The 19,637-nt window shown below is 41.5% G+C and overlaps 1 protein-coding gene across 4 annotated transcripts in view; it reads right to left on the bottom strand.

Annotated features, from left to right (window-relative positions):
- The window catches only part of ARHGAP44 (Rho GTPase activating protein 44), a 119,874-nt gene that overhangs the window by 48,082 nt on the left and 52,155 nt on the right, over positions 1–19,637 (bottom strand). For all 4 annotated transcript variants that reach the window (XM_045164831.1, XM_045164832.1, XM_045164833.1 and 1 more), the window contains exons 2-3: positions 2,041–2,080; positions 1,562–1,666 (exon numbers count right to left, since the gene is read on the bottom strand). In XM_045164831.1, coding sequence (XP_045020766.1) covers positions 1,562–1,666; positions 2,041–2,080 — 145 coding nt within the window. The remainder of the gene's footprint in view (positions 1–1,561; positions 1,667–2,040; positions 2,081–19,637) is intronic.

Consider the following 19,637-nt stretch of genomic DNA (forward strand, 5'->3'; position numbering starts at 1 on the left):
CATCAGATGGTGAGAGAAGCTGCACGAAGAAGGTGGCATCTGAGCTGAGAATCAAACAGTAAGATGTGGCTGGTCTGGCTAGTCGCAGTAGCCAGGACTTGGAAGCAGTCTAAAAGCCCATCAACAGATGATGGATCAGGACGTGGTTCATATATACAAAGGAATACCAATCAGCCATAAAAGAGGAAAATAACAACATTTGCAGCACCATGGATGGACCTAGAGTTTATCACTTAAGTGAAGTCAGACAGGGGAAGACAAATACCATACGCTATCACGTAAATGTGGAATCTAAAAGAGGACACAATCGAACCCACTTAGGAAACAAAAGCAGATTTGTGGACCCAGAGAACAGACCAGTGGTTGACAAGTGGGACGACTGTCAGGCTCCCCTTGCCGAAATCCCCAAAACACATCGAATTACTTCCACAGACACTGCAAAGCAGTCAACATTTTCTTTCCACCACACATCAGTAGTTCCTGCTGGGAAAGTTAAGAAAGAAGAAACCAGGGTTGGGAGGAGAAAATGGAATGATCGATGGAGTGAGCAAAGTGATCTGGTCTTGCAGTGTGAGCTCGGAGGACGCGTCAGGATAGCCAAGAGAGGCGAGGCCAACAGAGTTGGGGGGCTCAGGGCAACCACCAGGAAGTGATGTCAACAAGAACTCCTGGTCAGAGAAAATCAGACAGACATCAGACACATTGATCATCAACTCAAGGGGGAAAGAAACCCCCTAGACTGCCCCTCCCCTGGAACAAAGCCAAGTGAACACTTGAGAACATCTTTTCAGGGGGCTTTCCAGGTGGCTCAGTGGTAAAGAATCTGTCTGCCGATGCAGGAGACGCAGGAGACGCAGGTTAGATTCCTGGGTTGGGAAGATCCCCTGGAGTAGGAAATGGCAACCCAGTATTCTTGCCTGGGAAACCCCATGTACAGAGGAGCCTGGTGGGTGACAGTCCATGAGGTCTCAAGGAGCGACTGAGCACAGCAGACAAACAAAAAATAAACTAATATTAGTAAGATTTTTTTTTTTTAAAGGAAGAATATCTGTTCATCTCTGCTGAATTTGAGGGAGGTGGGGGTCAAGAGGGAAGTAAGCCTTCAGGATCATCCCCGCCAAGGACTGTCCAGTGGAGCTGCACGATGCCATGCCTTCAGCACGAGTGCAGGTCCTAGACAGAGCCCTGGAGCCCTGTTATGCATCATGTTATGTTTACTGCATCACTGCAGCAAAAACGCTCTTCATAAGAGCCTTTATAGGTCCCTTGTAACCCCCAAAACCACAGTGTAATTTTTTTTCCCGTGTGATCTTAAGATACTATGGAGGCAAATGGAATCCGTAGATGAGCAGCTGGGGTAAGGGAAAGGTGGCAGCCTCCTTAGCAGTGGGATCTAAGCCCATCCTGCTCTTCTCGGGGGCTGCCCCAGTCTGGGAGGACAAGGATGGGGACCACATCTTAGTGAGGGTGGAGGTGCTTCAGGCAGGGCTACGAGTCTCAAACACTGGCCGGGCGGTCAGCAGGCAAATTCCACCTCCCCCGGGGCCGAGAGGGCACTTACGGAGCGCTTGTCAGCCTCGGCCCCTTGCTGGCCCTGCAGACATGCCGTGAGCTTCTTGTGTGTGCTGTGGGAGACCTGCTTCACCAGCTCCAGCCGCTTCTCTACCTGCAGACAGAGCAGGGGGTGGGGCCCCCGGGTGAGGTGAGGTCAGAAGTGGGGTCATGGGTCTGGATAATCCAGGGACAAGACTGACCCCTGTTTCTGCAGAGACAACATCCGATGCGGGAGAGAAAAGGAGGGGATCACAGACTCGGGGACACTTTGCTAACCGTGTGGTGAAATGCCTTCCCATGTCTCCTGAAAAGTCCCACTGAGGCTGCTGTGCACCATGTAGGGTGCTATTGTAAAGAGAAAAAGCTGCATCTCTAAATGGACTGGGGGAGGAGCAGTGGAGAGTCTGAACAACATCAGGAAGGGCTTGGCTGTAAAAGGGAAGATGTCTTTGACATCTATGAGTTATGGGCCAGTGACAACCTTACCTGAAGAAGGTCTTCACTCAGAACTTCAGTCTTCTCGGCCCTAAAGGGAAAATGGAGACACATATCAATTAAAAAACCAAAAGCAGGAATATGGTCTCATAATTACTCCCCACCCTCTCCACTTATCGAGTGATTCAGCTATACATCTATGCACATTCTTTCATATTCTTCTCCATTTGTGGTTTATTACAGGATATTAAACACAGTTTCCCGTGCTACACAGCAGGACCTTGTTGTCTCTCCATCCTGGATATACTAGCTTGCATCAACAGCAATGATTTCTAACAAGAGAAAATGTAGGCAGTACTGAGATTGACAAGGAACATCAAGTAACCAGCATTTCCAGCAAAAACATAGGCTCTGAGGGGTCTTCCGATACTGTGTGGAAACCTAGATGAAGCACAACAAACACACCTTTTTCTGCCTCCAGGTATTCTTTTTTCAATTGATAGAATTAAGTAGGTTCCCCCACCCATTCCCTTTGGTCTCCCCCAAACAAGCAAATGTGGCAGAGAATGATCAACAGCAAAGACAGAGAAAACGTTGAGTCCTGGTGACAAATGCAAATGTCACCACCGAGATCTGGCCACTAGTATGATGTACCCCCCCAGAAAGTGGGGAGCTGAAACCAGAGGTTAACACTTTCAGGGAAAGAACCTAGATGCTGGCTGGAGTGTCCCAACCTGTTAGCAATCCCTGTTTCAGCATCAGAGGAAAATGCAAATCTTCCTGGAGCAAAGCACAAAGAGGCATACTCAAAAAAATCAAAATATAAACTAACCCACAGAAAAGAAAGAAAAAGAATACAAAGCAATTTTAAAGAAAAGAACAGACATAATACAAAAATATTAAATGGCAGGCTTAAGCCTTAACATATTCATAATTGTATTAAAAATGCAAATGGCCTAATAAATATGCCAATTAAAATAACAAGTGACAAGAGTGGACTGAAAGAAATCATGTGGGCCACAAGAATCTCACTTCAAATATGATATGGGTAGGCTGAAGGTAAAAGGACAGGAAAAGATATCATGCAAGCATTGATCAAAAGAAAGCAAAAGTGGCAGTATTAATAGCAGATAAAGTAGAGTCAGAATAAATAAAATGACCAGAAGTGTAGAGGAGAATATAGTGATAAAAGCATCAATCCACAAGAAGACGCAGTATCTTGAATATGTATGCACCAAACTACAAAGCTGCAAAATACGAGAAGGAAAGCACAAATGCAGAGATGTCAGTATTTCTTCTCTCAACAACTGACAGACCAGCTAGAAAAAAAAAATCAGCAAGAGTATATATGAACAGAATTCCAGGGGCTTCCCTGGTAGCTCAGTCAGTCAAGAATCTGTCTTACTGCACGAGACCCAGGTTTGATCCCTGGGTCAGGAAGATCCCCTGGAGAAGGAGATGGCAAACCACCCCGGTATGGGCTTCCCTGATACCTCAGTTGATAAAGAATCTGCCTGGAATGCAGGAGACCCTGATTCGATTCCTGGGTCTGGAAGATCCCCTGGAGAAGGGATAGGCTACCCACTCCAGTATTCTTGGGCTTCCTTTGTGGCTCCTGCCTGCAATGCAGGAGACCTGGGTTGGAGAGAAGGAAAAGGCTACCCACTCCAGTATTCTGGCCTGGAGAATTCCATGGACTGTATAGTCCACAGGGTCACAAAGAGTCAGACATGACAGCGACTTTCACTTTTCTTTTACTCCAGTATACTTGCCTGCAAAATCCCATGGACAGAGGAGTCTGGCAGGCTACAGTCCATAGGTCACAAGAGTCAGACACAACTTAGAGACTAAACCATAACCGCCACAAAAGAATTTGACATTTATTGAAGAACACTCCAACCAACACCAGCAGAATATTCTTTTCCAGTACATATACCAAGATGCACAACATCTGGGTTCATAACATTACTAGCCTGAAAGAACTGAAATCATATACAGTATATTCTCCTATCACTAACAGAAGGATAAAAAGAAAATATCCAAACAGACACTAAACAGGATGCTTTTAAATAATTCCTGGAACAGAGAAAGTCTCAAAGGAAAAAAACTAACGAACTGAATAAAAATGAAAATGCAATGTATCAAAATGGCAGACACAGCCAAAGCAGTGCTGGGAGGAAATTTTATAGCACTAAAATCATACATCAGAAAAGAGAAACATTTTCAAATGAGTAACCTCTAGTGCAACAACTTATAAAAAAAGACCAAAAATAAGTCCAGAGCAAGCAGAAGGAATGAAATCATAAACGGCAGAAATAAAGAAGTCTAAAACAAAATAGTAACAGAGAAAACCAAGAAACAAAAGAGCTGGTTCTTTGAGAATACAGTTGAAAAAACCTCTAGCACAACTGAAAACAGGAAGAAAGAGAAGACAGAATAGGAGTGAAACAGGAAATGTCACTACAAAATCCTGTAGGTTTCAAAAGGTTGTCTTTGAACAATTAACCACATACATGTAAATTTGACAAGTTACATGAAATGGAATAATGGACTTAAAAACAAATTACAATAAACTCAATATGAAAGAAATAATCTAAATAGCCCTGTGACTATTAAGAAATTGAACCTATACTATTAAAAATCTTGGAAAAAATTCAGATCCAGAGATTTCACAAGAGAACTTTACCAAAAATTTAAAGAAGAATTAGCACCGATTCTACATAATCTCTTCCAGAATACAGAAGAGGAGGAAACACTTCCCAATTGATTTTATGAAGCTAGTATTCCTTTGATACCAAAACCAGACAAAAAACAGTTAAAAAAAAAAAAAAAAGCTAACTATAAACCAGTATTCCTCACAATATAGATGCCTTGATCCAAGTTTGTACTCAACACTCATTCAATATAGTGCTAGAAGTTTTACTTAGGGCAATAAAGGAAATAAAAAAACATATAGATATGAAAGGAACATATTAAAATGTCCCTATTTGCAGATGACATGTTTGTTTATGTAGAAAATACCAAGGAATCTACCAAGAAAAAAAAAAATTCCTAGAGCCAATGAATTCAGCAAGGTTACAGGACATAAAGTAAACAAACAAAAATAAATTTTATTTCTATATACTAGCAGTGAATATATATTAGGATTAAAAATAAAATACTATTAACAACTGCTTTGAAAAATAAAATACTTAGGAATAAATTTATAAATACATAGGCACAGAAAGTACATGTTGAAAACTATAAAATACTTATGAAAGAAATAAAAATCTACATCAAGGGAGAAATACTGTGTTTGTGGACTGGAACACTCAACATAATAAAGATATCAATATTCACAAAATTAGTTATGATTAAATACAATCCAAATCAAAAGGATTGGGATTTGTTATAGATACAAACAATCTAAAATCAATACGAAACTGCAAAGGGAATAGAATATACAAAACAATTTTTAGAAAGAATAAATTTGCAGTACTCATTCAATTTTAAGACCTACTGCTGGGAGCCAGCGTGAGGAACTCCGCCCGTGGCAAAGGTCATGAGGGAGGCTCGGCATACGCAAAGGCGGGATCGAGCCTCAGGAGTCCCCCTGGAAATTCTCAAGCACCTACCCCCAAAACCAGAGTCTGCCTACTTTACTGCTTTGTGCTCTCACCTACACCTCTGACTTTATGGGGGGCTGTCCCCCACCACCTCTCTCTGAAAAAGAGTTAACTTACAGCTCCAGTTAATAAAGTTCCTGGGTGTAACAAGAGTGTTTCAACCTACAAACTCCTTTGGAAGTTCTCTAGCCTGCCCTTCAGGTTCTTCCGGCCACATGTGATTGTTCACAGCCTCCCAACCATGAGAGGCATGAGATGTTCTAAACTGTCTAAATACAGATTCCTTTGAGCAGTTAAAAGATTGATTAGAAATTGTATTGGTGAAGGGTTTTTCACTTCTTGGTCCAATGTTTGCTGCTAAGTCTCCATATCCCTTACCTACTGTGTCCCTGGCAGTGTATTGATTAATATAATTGGTGTATAGGAATGTAAGTAGTAGCTTTAATGTTTGTAACCTTGGACCCTTGAGTTAATTCTTTTCTTGTAATAGCCCACCACACCTTTGCCCTATAGGAATGCAACTTTATCTAATGCTTTCGGAGGGTGGTGCCTGACTTTAGAATAATCACCTTTAGAGAAAAATAAAGTTTCTGAAGAAAGGGTCATAAAATGTTAACAGGCCTCTTGGCCAGAAGATGATGTAAATCACCTAAACTTTTGCATATGATAAGTTTGCAGGAAGAAAGCCTGGCTTACTGCTGACTCTACCCCTTCCCCCATTATACTCTATGCACAACTTAAGGTATATAAAAACTTTGGAAAATAAAGTGAGGGCCTTGTTTACTGAAACTTGGTCTCCCCATGTCGTTCTTTCTCTCACCTTCTGGCTGAATTCCCATCTGGAGCGTGGAGGCTCGTCAAGCCTACTAATTATGCCTGGGATTCTAAGATCTGACTGGGGAGGCCTTAGTGTCTCCTCTCCTTCGGGAGAACAGGAGGACGCCTGCGGCCTATGTAGGTGACGTAAATTCCTTGCCTTGGAATTTTATTAGCTTTCCACGTAAACCAAGTTATTCAGCCTCTTTTCTCCACTGAATTTTCCTGCTGAGCTATCCTTATTCTATTACTCTTTATATCTCTAATTAATATTTAATTAAAGCTATTGTATCCAGTTCGCCGATGCCGTCCCCGCTTTGAATTCCCTGGATCCACCAGGGCTGGACCCCGGCAACCTACTATAAAACTAAGTAATCAAAAGAATCTGGAAGTGAAAGGACAGAAAAACAGATCAATGGGACAGAATAAGGAAAATGGACCTAGATAGATATAAGCAACTGACTTCTGACAAAGATATAAAGAGGAAGAAGAGTCCTTTTAACAAACTATGCTGGTACAATTTGACATTCACATCAAAAAATATGAACTTTGTCCCATATATCATATCATATATAAAAATTCATAAAGGTTCACAGACCTAATACAAAACAAGAGACTATAAAACTTCTGAAGAAAACATGAGAAAATATCCTTGACCTTGGGGTTAGGCGATGAGTTCTTGGAAATATCAAAAGCATGATCCATAAAAGTTAAAAAAAGGATACATTAGACTTCATTTAAATTAAAAGCTTCTGCTCTGTGAAAGGCACATCTAAAAAATGAAAAGGAAATCCACTGAAACAAGAAATATTTAAATATTTGTAGTTCACATAAAAGAACTGTATCCAGAATATATGCAGAGCTCTCAAATTTAACAGTAAAAAACATCCTGTTACAAAATGGGCAAAAATACCCAAACAGAAACTTTTTAAAATTTATTTTTTAGTTGAAGGATAATTGTGTTACAGAATTTTTGAACAGAAACTTTATCAAAGAAGATGAATAAATGGCAAATAAGCACAGGGAAAACTGTTCAACATCAGTATCCACTAGGAAAATGCAAATTAATATCCAAATGAGATAACACAATATAACAAAATAACAACAAAAAATGCAAAACCCTGACTATATCAAGTTCTGGAGAAGATATGGACCAACTGGAATCCTTACACACAGCTGAGAGTGAGGCAATGGAAGGTGGAACAGTCACTGGGGAAAACAGCTTGGTAGTTTTATGAACTTGAACATACACTTGCCACATGACCTAGCAATCCCACTCTATAGAAATGAAATTTATGTTCCCCCCTAAAAAACCCTCATAAATGTTCATAGACACTTTATGTATAACAAGCAAACATCCTAAATGTCCTTCATTAGGTGAGTGGATTAAGAGCAGAATACACTCGACAATTTGTAAAACACTCAGTCAATCCTAAAGGAAACCAACCTAGAATATCATTGGAAGGACTGATGATGAAGCTCCAATACTTTGGTCACCTGATGTGGAGAGACTCAATGGAAAAGGCCCCAATGCTGGGAAGAGTGAGTGAAAGTCACTCAGTCGTGTCCGACTCTTTGCAACCCCATGGACAATACAGTCCATGGAATTCTCCAGGCCCAGAATACTGGAGTGCGTAGCCTTTCCCTTCTCCAGGGGATCTGCCCAACCCAGGGATGAAACCCAGGTCTCCCGCATTGCAGGCAGATTCTTTACCAGCTGAGCCACAAGGGAAGCCCAAGAATACTGGAGTGGGTAGCCTATCGCTTCTCCAGTGGATCTTCCCAACCCAGAAACTGAACCAGGGTCTCTTGCATTGCAGGCGGATTCTTCACCAACTGAGACACGAGGGAAGCTGAGTGGGAAAGGTTGACGGCAAAAGGAGAAGGCGGCAGCAAAGGATGAGATGGTTAGATAGCATCACCAACTCAATGGACATGAATTTGAGCAAACTCCAGGAGATAGTGAAGGATAAGGAAGCCTGGTGTCCTGCAGTTTACAGTTTTGCAAAGAGTCAGACACAACTTAGCAACTGACCAACAACAAACACTCAACAATAAGTAGGAAGGATCTATCGACACAAGTGACCATATGGATAGGTGTTTAAAGACATTATGCTCAGTGAAAAAGGCCACATGCCCTTATCTGGTACACAAATGAAACATCTTTTAACAGAACAATGCCTATTACAATAATATTTTAGTAAGCATTGTTCTGCTAAAATATTTTCTAATATTTTTCTACTGTGTTCACTATATTAATTTCACTATCACTAATGGGTTCAGTTCAGTTCACTTGCTCAGTCGTGTCCGATTCTTTGCAATCCCATGGACTGCAGCACGCAAGGCCTCCCTGTCCATCACAAACTCCGAGAGTTCACTCAAACTCATGTCCATTGAGTCAGTGATGCCATCCAACCATCTCATCCTCTGTCGTCCCCTTCTCCTCCTGCCTTCAATCCTTCCCAGCATCAGGATCTCTGCAAATGAGTCAGTTCTTTGCATCTGGTGGCCAAAGTATTGGAGTTTCAGCTTCAACATCAGTCCTTCCCATGAACGCTCAGGACTGATTTCCTTTAGGATGGACTGGTTGGATTTCCTTGCTGTCCAAGGGACTCTCAAGAGTCTTCTCCAACAACACAACACTTCAAAAGCATCAATTCTTCAATGTTCACCTTCCTTTATAGTCCAACTCTCATATCCATACATGACTAATAGAAAAATCATATCTTTGAGTAGATGGACCTTTGTTGGCAAAGTAATGTCTCTGGTTTTGAATAAGCTGTCTAGATTGGTTGTAACTTTTCTTCCAAGGAGCAAGCATCTTTTAATATCATGGCTGCAGTCACCATCTGCAGTGATTTTGGAGCCCCAGAAAATAAAGTCTGTCACTGTTTCCAGGAAGTGATGGGACCAGATGCCATGATCTTAGTTTTCTGAATGTTGAGTTTTAAGCCAACTTTTTCACTCTCCTCTTTCACCTTCATCAAGAGGCTTTTTAGTTCCTCTTCACTTTCTGCCATAAGGGTGGTGCCATCTGAATATCTGAGGTTATTGATATTTCTCCCGGCAATCTTGATTCCAGCTTGTGCTTCTTCCAGTCCAGCATTTCTTATGGTGCACTCTGCATGTAAGTTAAATAAGCAGTGTGACAATATACAGCCTTGATATACTCCTTTCCTGATTTGGAACCAGTCTGTTGTTCCATGTCCAGTTCTTACTGTTGCTTCCTGAGATGCATATAGATTTCTCAGGAAGCAAGTCAGGTGGTCTGGTATTCCCATCTCTTGAAGAATTTTCCACAATTATTGTCATCCACACAGTCAAAGGACTTCCCTGGTGGCTTAGAGATTAAAGTGTCTGCCTCCAATGCAGGAGACCTGGGTTTGATCCCTGGATCGGGAAGATCCCCTGGAGAAGGAAATCGTAACCCACTGCAGTATTCTTGCCTGGAAAATCCCATGGACAGAGGAGCCTGGCAGACTACAGTCCACAGGGTCCCAAAGAGTTGGACACGACTGAGCGACTTCACTTCACTTCTTCACACAGTCAAAGGCTTTGGCATAGTCAATAAAGCAGAAGTAGATGTTTTTCTGGAACTCTCTTGCTTTTTCGATGATCCAGCAGATGTTGGCAATTTGATCTCTGGTTCCTCTGCCTTTTCTAAATCCAGCTTGAACATCTGGAAGTTCACGGATCACGTACTGTTGAAGCCTGGCTCAGAGAATTTTGAGCATTACTTTGCTAGCATGTGAGATGACTGCAATTGTGCGGTAGTTTGAGCATTCTTTGGTATTGCCTTTCTTAGGCATTGGAATGAAAACTGACCTTTTCAGTTCTGTGGCCACTGCTGAGTTTTCCAAATTTGCTGGCATATTGAGTACAGCATTTCACAGCATCATCTTTTAGAATTTGAAATAGCTCAACTGGAATTCCATTACCTCCACTAGCTTTGTTCGTAGTGATGCTTCCTAAGGCCCACTTGACTTCACATTCCAGGATGTCTGGCTTTAGGTGAGTGATCACACCACCGTGATTATCTGGATCATGAAGATCTTTTTTGTATAGTTCTTCTGTGTATTCTTGCCACCTCTTCTTAATATCTTCTGCTTCTGTTAGGTCCATACCATTTCTGTCATATCAACTATGGGTTGGGACTCTGCAATTTTAAAATGCTGTCCTAGAGAAACCCCTGGGCATTTATCAGGAGACATTTTCAAAACATTCAGCAGATTTTTCTCTTTTTGGTTAAACAAAAAATTAGGGGGGAAAAAGGTCATCAAGAAGAGAATTTTAAAAATGGCATATATTTGCATAATGTTATACCATATGTTCTTTTTCCATGGGGATGGTCTTGATCCCTGTCTCCTCCTGTACAATGTCATGAACTTCAGTCCATAGTTCATCAGGCACTCTATCTATCATATCTAGTCCCTTAAATCTATTTCTCACTTCCACTATATAATCATAAGGGATTTGATTTAGGTCATACCTGAATGGTCTAGTGGTTTTCCCTATTTTCTTCAATTTCAGTCTGAATTTGGCAATAAGGAGTTCATGGTCTGAGCCACAGTCAGCTCCCGGTCTTGTTTTTGTTGACTATATAGAGCTTCTCTATCTTTGGCTGCAAAGAATATAATCAATCTGATTTTGGTGTTGACCATCTGGTGATGCTCATGTGTAGAGTGTTCTCTTGTGTTGTTGGAAGAGGGTGTTTGCTATGACCAGTGCATTTTCTTGGAAAAACTCTATTAGTCTTTGCCCTGCTTCATTCCATATTCCAAGGCCAAATTTGCCTGTTACTCCAGGTGTTTCTTGACTTCCTACTTTTGCATTCCAGTCCCCTATAATGAAAAGGACATCTTTTTTGGGTGTTAGTTCTAAAAGGTCTTGTAGGTCTTCATAGAACCGTTCAACTTCAGCTTCTTCAGCGTTACTGGTTGGGGCACAGACTTGGATTACTGTGATATTGAATGATTTGCCTTGGAAATGAACAGAGATCATTCTGTCATTTTTGAGATTACATCCAAGTACTGCATTTTGAACTCTTTTGTTGACCATGATGGATACTCCATTTCTTCTGAGAGATTCCTGCCTGCAGTAGTAGAAATAATGGTCATCTGAGTTAAATTCACCCATTCTAGTCCATTTTAGTTCGCTGATTCCTAGAATGTCGATGTTCACTCTTGCCATCTCTTGTTTGACCACTTCCAATTTGCCTTGATTCATGGACCTGACATTCCAGGTTCCTATGCAATATTGCTCTTTACAGCATCGCACCATGGAAAAGAAATGCAAAAAAGCAAAATGGCTGTCTGGGGAGGCCTTACAAATAGCTGTGAAAAGAAGAGAAGTAAAAGCAAAGGAGAAAAGAAAAGACATAAGCATCTGAATGCAGAGTTCCAAAAAAAATAGCAAGAAGAGACAAGAAAGCCTTCCTCAGTGATCAATGCAAAGAAATAGAGGAAAACAACAGAATGGGAAAGACTAGAGATCTCTTCAAGAAAATTAGAGATACCAAGGGAACATTTCATGCAAAGATGGGCTCGATAAAGGACAGAAATGGTATGGACCTAACAGAAGCAGAAGATATTAAGAAGAGGTGGCAAGAATACACAGAAAAATTGTACAAAAAAGATCTTCATGACCCAGATAATCACAATGGTGTGATCACTCACCTAGAGCCAGACATCCTGGAATGTGAAGTCAAGTGGGCCTTAGAAAACATCACTACGAACAAAGCTAGTGGAGGTGATGGAATTCCAGTTGAGCTATTTCAAATCCTGAAAGATGATGCTGTGAAAGTGCTGTACTCAATATGCCAGCAAATTTGGAAAACTCAGCAGTGGCCACAGAACTGGAAAAGGTCAGTTTTCATTCCAATCCTAAAGAAAGGCAATGCCAAAGAATGCTCAAACTACCTCACCATTGCACTCATCTCACACGCTAGTCAAGTAATGCTCAAAATTCTCCAAGCCAGGCTTCAGCAATACATGAACCGTGAACTCCCAGATGTTCAAGCTGGTTTTAGAAAAGGCAGAGGAACCAGAGACCAAATTGCCAACATCCGCTGGATCATTGAAAAAGCAAGAGAGTTCCAGAAAAGCATCTATTTCTGCTTTATTGACTATGCCAAAGCCTTTGACTATGTGGAACACAATAAACTGTGGAAAATTATGAAAGAGATGGGAATACCAGACCACCTGACCTGCCTCTTGAGAAACCTATATGCAGGTCAGGAAGCAACAGTAAGAACTGGACATGGAACAACAGACTGGTTCCAAATAGGAAAAGGAGTAACGTCAAGGCTGTATATTGTCACCCTGCTTATTTAACTTATATGCAGAGTACATCATGAGAAACACTGGGCTGGGAGAAGCACAAGCTGGAATCAAGATTGCCGGGAGAAATATCAATAACCTCAGATATGCAGATGGCACCACCCTTATGGCAGAAAGTGAAGAGGAACTAAAAAGCCTCTTGATGAAGGTGAAAGAGGAGAGTGAAAAAGTTGGCTTAAAGCTCAACATTCAGAAAACAAAGATCATGGCATCTGGTCCCATCACTTCATGGGAAATAGATGGGGAACAGTGGAAACAGTGTCAGACTTTATTTTTGGGGGCTCCAAAGTCACTGCAGATGGTGACTGCAGCCATGAAATTAAAAGACGCTTACTCCTTGGAAGAAAAGTTATGACCAACCTAGATAGCATATTCAAAAGCAGAGACATTACTTTGCCAACAAAGGTCCATCTAGTCAAGGCTATGGTCATGTATGGATGTGAGAGTTGGACTGTGAAGAAAGCTGAGCGCTGAAGAATTGATGCTTTTGAAATGTGGTGTTGGAGAAGACTCTTGAGAGTCCCTTGGACTGCAAGGAGATCCAACCAGTCCATTCTGAAGGAGATCAGCCCTGGGATTTCTTTGGAAGGAATGATGCTAAGGCTGAAACTCCAGTACTTTGGCCACCTCATGAGAAGAGTTGACTCATTGGAAGACTCTGATGCTGGGAGGGATTGGGGACAGGAGGAGAAGGGGACGACAGAGGATGAGATGGCTGGATGGCATCACTGACTCGATGGATGTGAGTCTGAGTGATCTCCAGGAGTTGGTGATAGACAGGGAGGCCTGGTGTACTGCGATTCATGGGGTGGCAAAGAGTCGGACACGACTGAGCCACTGAACTGAACTGAACTGAACTGATACCATATGTTAATACATTAATAAAAATAGTTAAATAAAATTTACCCAAAACAACACTGATGAATCTAGTAAGTACTGTGACTGGGGAAAAACAAAAGACTACTTTGATCTTTGATATGATTTTCATAAGGCTCAAAGCTAAAAATTACTAAAGGACATATTGTTATAGGATGAATACACATGTAATAAAATGAAAAGGCATTTCAAATGGTGGTTATCTCTAGAAAAGGAAGAGGGGTGGGATTTGAAAAGGATAAACAGGTAGCTCCAACATAATTGTTAGTGTTCTGGTTCTGAATTTGTATAGTACATTCATAGCTTTAACATGTTCCAGAATATGCATATGAAAATACTGGTAATCTATGTATCAAACAAAAGATAATATAAAAAATAAGCCGCAAGTATTAAGCATAAACTTGCATAAATGGTTCCTTGCATAAATGATTTATATACATATACATACATAGTTATACACACATATATTTAAGGCAGAATATAGGGAATCTAATGAATATTGTTTGTTTATTTTTAGTCTTCTGGGATTATAGGACTCATTTATGCAAGTTTATATAGATACACTGGAGAAGGGAATGGCAACCCACTCTAGCATTCTTGCCTGGAGAATCCCATGGACAGAGGAGCTTGGCAGGCTACAGTCCATGGGGTCGCAAAGAGTCGGACATGACAGAGTGACTTTCACTTCACTTCACTTCATATATACATATGTTTTATATATAATAAATAGATAATAAATGCAATATATATAAACTGTGACATTATAAACATTTTCTTTAAAGATATTACTACTTTTTCTTTAAGGGTAAGAGTTGAGTTTTAGGGCTTCTTGATTGCTAGCTAATTATTCACAGTTCAACTGCACATAAAATAATCAAAACAATGTAACTACATAATTGATAAAGTGGCAACAAACTCCTTTAAAAGAAAAGGATCTTGTGCTGGAGACAAATTTTGCTCTTAAAGTGTGGGGTCAAACACTTATTTGGAAATCAAAAGGATTTAAGAAACTCCTAGAATCTTTTGCTGACCTGGGAAGACTGATCAATACTGAATTGACTGGAGGTTGCATAGGCCGACTGCCCACTCGCTGGAGACTTCCTCCATTACACAGGACCCACTTCAACAGAGCGCTCAAGACTGACCCAAGCAAGGCGGTGGGCTAAAAGGTGATGCTAATTTTAGGAAGCCTGGTAATTTGGGTCTCATCTTTGTAAATGAAAGAGCATTGTTCACTACTAAGACAATGAACACTACTGTTTTCAGAGGGTGAGTCATTCTACAGAATGATAGGCACTGTGTAGGTGACACCTGAGTACAAGTCATGTACTTTTATTTTTTACACCAAGAGACTAATGCAAAACAGAGCCTTGGGCAAACGGATCTAAAAATGGTGCACTGTTCTCCTTAGGGGCTTAGGAGAATAATCACCACCACCCACAAAAATCCTGACTGTCGCCAGTGTCCTTCTTGAGCTTGTCAGGTCACAGAATGTGCTCCATGAAAAAACAAATAGTTATTAGACACTCCAAAGAAAAGGGCTCTGTGGAAAAAATGCTAGGAAACACTGAAGGTTATATTATCCATTAACAGAGTCTTATTAAAGTATTAAAGGCTCTGAGACATCCTGTAGGAAATCAAATGGCTTAGCCAACTCGTCATTTCCCAAATCTATAAAAATATAGTTCACATAACACCAGTTTGCAACCACATCCTGAGTGCGGAGTATGACAGTGAAGGAAACATTCGCTACGGACACGCTGGAGATCTTACCTGACATGCTGCCTTTGGAGTTCCAGCCTCCTCACAGAAAGACATTTAGTGGCTAGACAGCCAAGCAATGACTCTCAGCTGTCATTACAGAAGTCACAGAGCAAGCTGCCTTTAAAGCAGAGATAAGTCTCATTACAGGGTTTCCCTGGTGGCTCAGCGGGAAAGATTCCATGGAGGAGGAAATGGCAACCCATTCTTGCCTGCAAAATCCCATGAGCAGAGGAGCCTGGCGGGCTCCAGTCCACAGGGTCACAAGGAGTCGGTCACCACTGAGCACGCATGCACTGGGCTATGGGGGTCCCTACTAGTCCAATCCCTGAACCTGCGGTGATTCAGAAGCAGGAGAATAGTGTTCGGACTACAGGAGCCTGAAAACAGGTGAGTGGAGGTATGGACTCGTGACTGGTTGTTTGCCTATCAAAGAAGTGCTTGCAGGCAAACTGTCTGCGCTCTCCAGGAATCAGCCAGGCCTGGGAGGGGCAGCCTCTCCTGAGACAATGAGACTTCAAATGCCCAATCCTGAAGTATACAGAAAATATAGTGAATACAGTCAATCACTTTTTTTTTTAAAGGCAGAAGATGTTATTGTCTCCAATTTTTTTTAATTAAGTCAACTCTAAATTAAGTCATCATCTTAATGGCTCAGATGGTAAAGAATCCGCCTACAATGCAGAAGACCTGGGTTCAGTCCCTAGGTCAGGAAGATCCCCTGGAGAAGGGAATGGCTACCCACTCCAGTATTCTTGCCTGGAAAACCCAATGGACAGAGGAGCCTGGTGGGCTGCAGTCCACAGGGTCGCAAAGAGTCAGATACGACTTAGTGACTAACAGTACCAATATGCCAAAGCATAGTCCTGGACACACAGTTATCAGCATTGCTCCTGCTAGCATTCAGCTGGTGTTCTTTGAGAACTGTTCCATCTGTAGATGTATTCTTGATGCATCGGCAGAAAAAGATGTACTCCACGTCCACTTGCTCCTGCACCATCTTGACTCCCTCCTCCTGGAGGGCTTCTTAAAGTAGATTGCTGGAGCTCATTCCCAGAAGTTCTGACTCAGTAGGTCTGGTTGGGACTGGAGAATTGGCATTTCTAACAAGTTTGAAAGTAATGCTGATACTGTGGGTCCAGGACTATGCTTTGGTGTATTATACTGTTAGTCGCTAAGTTGTATCTGACTCTCTGTGACCCTGTGAACTGCAGCACGCCAGACTTCCCTGTCCTGCACTATCTCCCGGAGTTTACTCAAACTCATGTCCATTGAGTCAGTGATGCCATCCAACCATCTCATCCTCTGTTGCCCGCGTTCTCCTCTAGAACATCCTGCTGAGTCAACAAATTTATCTCCTCAAGGTCCCCAAACCGCCCCCATCTTCCACACCCAGGCATCTCCTGCTCTTCATACTGATCCCCTCCAACCCTGCCTGCCTGATACTCTATGCTGCAGGCACATCTAACTTTCCCTTGTTCACCAAACAAGCACCCCTGGGACTCCTATCATGCTCAGCACCAGCAAAGCACTTAGACACAGCACGTGCTCTATAAACGCTCATTAAAATGCAGTGCCATCTTTGATACAATCAGGCACAGCGGCTTTCCCTATTCAGACTTGCTCATTTTGGCAGACTCTACTAACTGGCTCTCTCCTAAAGCCCATCCCCACCTCTGCTGCTTTGCTATCTCTCACCAAAGAAGGTGGGAGGCCAAAACCATCCCAGTTTCTCCTGAAATTAGGAATACCCATGTGTCCTGGTTCTAGGTTCTAAGACAAAAGCAGAAGTATGCTTCAGAGTCATCTGGAAAAGCTCTACTTTCCTGGTAAGAATGAAGAGGACACAGCTGTCAGGCTCTTTGTCCTCTTCCTGCTTTGAATGCAGACATGATGGCAGGAGTGATAGCAGCTGTTTTGTAATCGTGGAGAACTGTCAGAACTGCAGAGACGCTAGCCTGACATGACTGAATCACTGATACAACTCCACCCAGCATTTATACTTGGACTTATTTTTGAGAGAAATCAACTCTTTTCAAAGCCATTCTAAGTGGATTTTTCTATTACTAAGCTCGATACAATCTCAGCTCAACATACTGGCTGCAGAGGGTCTCATCCTATAGCTTATTTTATTCTGATTAAAAGTGCAATTATTTGATATTCCTGAAATTGTCCATAGTTCCCTCCATCTTAAAATCAGTATAGCAATTATTAACTTTTCACTGAGAATCTTCATTAACTAACTACCAGTCTGAACATGAATACATGTGGGGGTGGGGGTGGTGTGAGAATTACTGAGAAAGGCTTCCAAAGGAGGTAGCATCAGCAGGTACTGAGGGTTGGGTAGGATTTGCCAGACAGAAGCAAGGGAGACAGTCCAAAGTGGCAGAGCAACCACGAAAGGCATTCCCTTTGGACCAAAAAAAGGCAACTAACTAAAGAGAAGTAGGTTAACAAGAAGAAAATCACCTCTTGGGAATAAGAGGAGACACACGTGGCCAAGTTATTCTAATGCCAGGACAAAGCTGTATTTTCAAAACAAGGTACAGACAATGCTTAAATTGAGAAAGAAAACACCTTATTAACTAGTTTCTTCTGAGATCTTCAAGAAGAAAAAGACACCTATTAAAAACATAGAAAGCTATGAAAACAAGAACAATTAGAACACCAGAAAGATTTCTGGAAGTAAGCCCTATAGAAGTTCCAGGGGAAAACAATGGAAAATGGGAAACTAGTCAGAGAGAGGAAAATTCCTAGAGCGAAAGAGACACTCAAGCCCTCAAATTGCTAGTGCCTGGACTGTGAAGGACACAATAAAACAAAGAGATCCTAAAAGGCTGTCAGAGAGGAGGAAGCTATTGAGTTGCAACAATCAGACCATCAGCAGAATTTATCAGAAATAATTGACGATAGACTACCACAGACCAATTCCAAAGTTCTGAGTGAAAATTCATTTCAATCTAAAAAAAATTTTATTATGGTAACTTATCAGTCAAGAACAGAGGCAAAATAAAATCATTTTTAGAAATAGAAAAGGAGGTTACCTCTCTTTCTGAGAAAACTCCTTAAGGATGCACTCCAGGAAAAAAATAAGGATAAAACTTCAATCCAGCAAGAAATGATAGAAATAAACCTGAGACCAGAAGAGGAAATCCCAGGATGTCAGCCCCTCAGGAAGCTTGGTGAGCAGTAAATCCAAATCATAACTCAGTGGTCTCGAAGACGAAGACAGCAAACGAGATAATAGATGGAATGAGTAAGCTGGAAGGTATGAAGGCATATGATTCTCCCACTAAGAAGAAACAAGATAATCCCAAAGAAATTGTAGGAAAAGTGCCCAAGAAAGACAGGATTCAAATATGAATCAAAAAAAAATATGAATTGAAGTAAAGTGATACATGATCAACTCATTTGTAGAACATAACAGAAGAGTATTCATTTAACCTTGGCGCTAGGCAAAGTCTCCGTGATCTGAGTAGATATCCTTATATTGGAACCACACAGCATGAAATATTATTGACATGTTACTGGGCTCTGCAATGAACAATATTTAAGTAGCTACAAAAGAAGTATTTAATTGACTTGACTTTTAGAATCAACCCATGATCAAAGCACAGAGTATGTAATTATGGGGATTGCAGGAGAGAACGAATGTAAATTTTATCAGTCTTTGAGATGTGAAAAAGAGAAAAAGAGGAAGGAAAGAAGGGAAAGAAAGCAAAAAGAGGGAGAAGAAAAGAGCTGAGAAAGAGAGGTGAATCAGGTTCACTGAAGCTGTACCACTTGCAGCACCTGCAGAGAGATTTAAACACACGTAAAATGCGGTTTGTTATAACAATTTCAAAAATGGTAATGCAGGAGGAGGCAGGTGGTTTCATAGAATCAAAACCTCATCTCTCCAGTAGGAAGGAAACTGTATGTGTGTGTGCGTGTGTGCGTGTGTGTGTGTGTATGAGAAAGAACCAACAGTACAAGCATGTTATTTACAGATATGGGGACAAGTTACTCAGGAATTAAATACAGAAGCCATAGCTGTCTCCATGGCCTTCCCTGACGCCTCAGTGGTTAAGAATCCTCCTACCAATGCAGGGTTCCATCCCTGGTCTGGGAAGACCCCACAGGCTGCGGGGGTGACTAAGCCCTTGTGCCACAACTATGGAAGTCTGTGCCTAGGGTCTGTGCTCCTCAACAAGAGAAGCCACCGTGATGAGAAGCCAGCTCGCCACAATTAGAGAAAGCTTGCAGGCACCAA

The sequence above is a fragment of the Bubalus bubalis genome, chromosome 3, assembly GCF_019923935.1.
Source record: "Bubalus bubalis isolate 160015118507 breed Murrah chromosome 3, NDDB_SH_1, whole genome shotgun sequence".
Taxonomy (NCBI): Eukaryota; Metazoa; Chordata; class Mammalia; order Artiodactyla; family Bovidae; genus Bubalus; species Bubalus bubalis.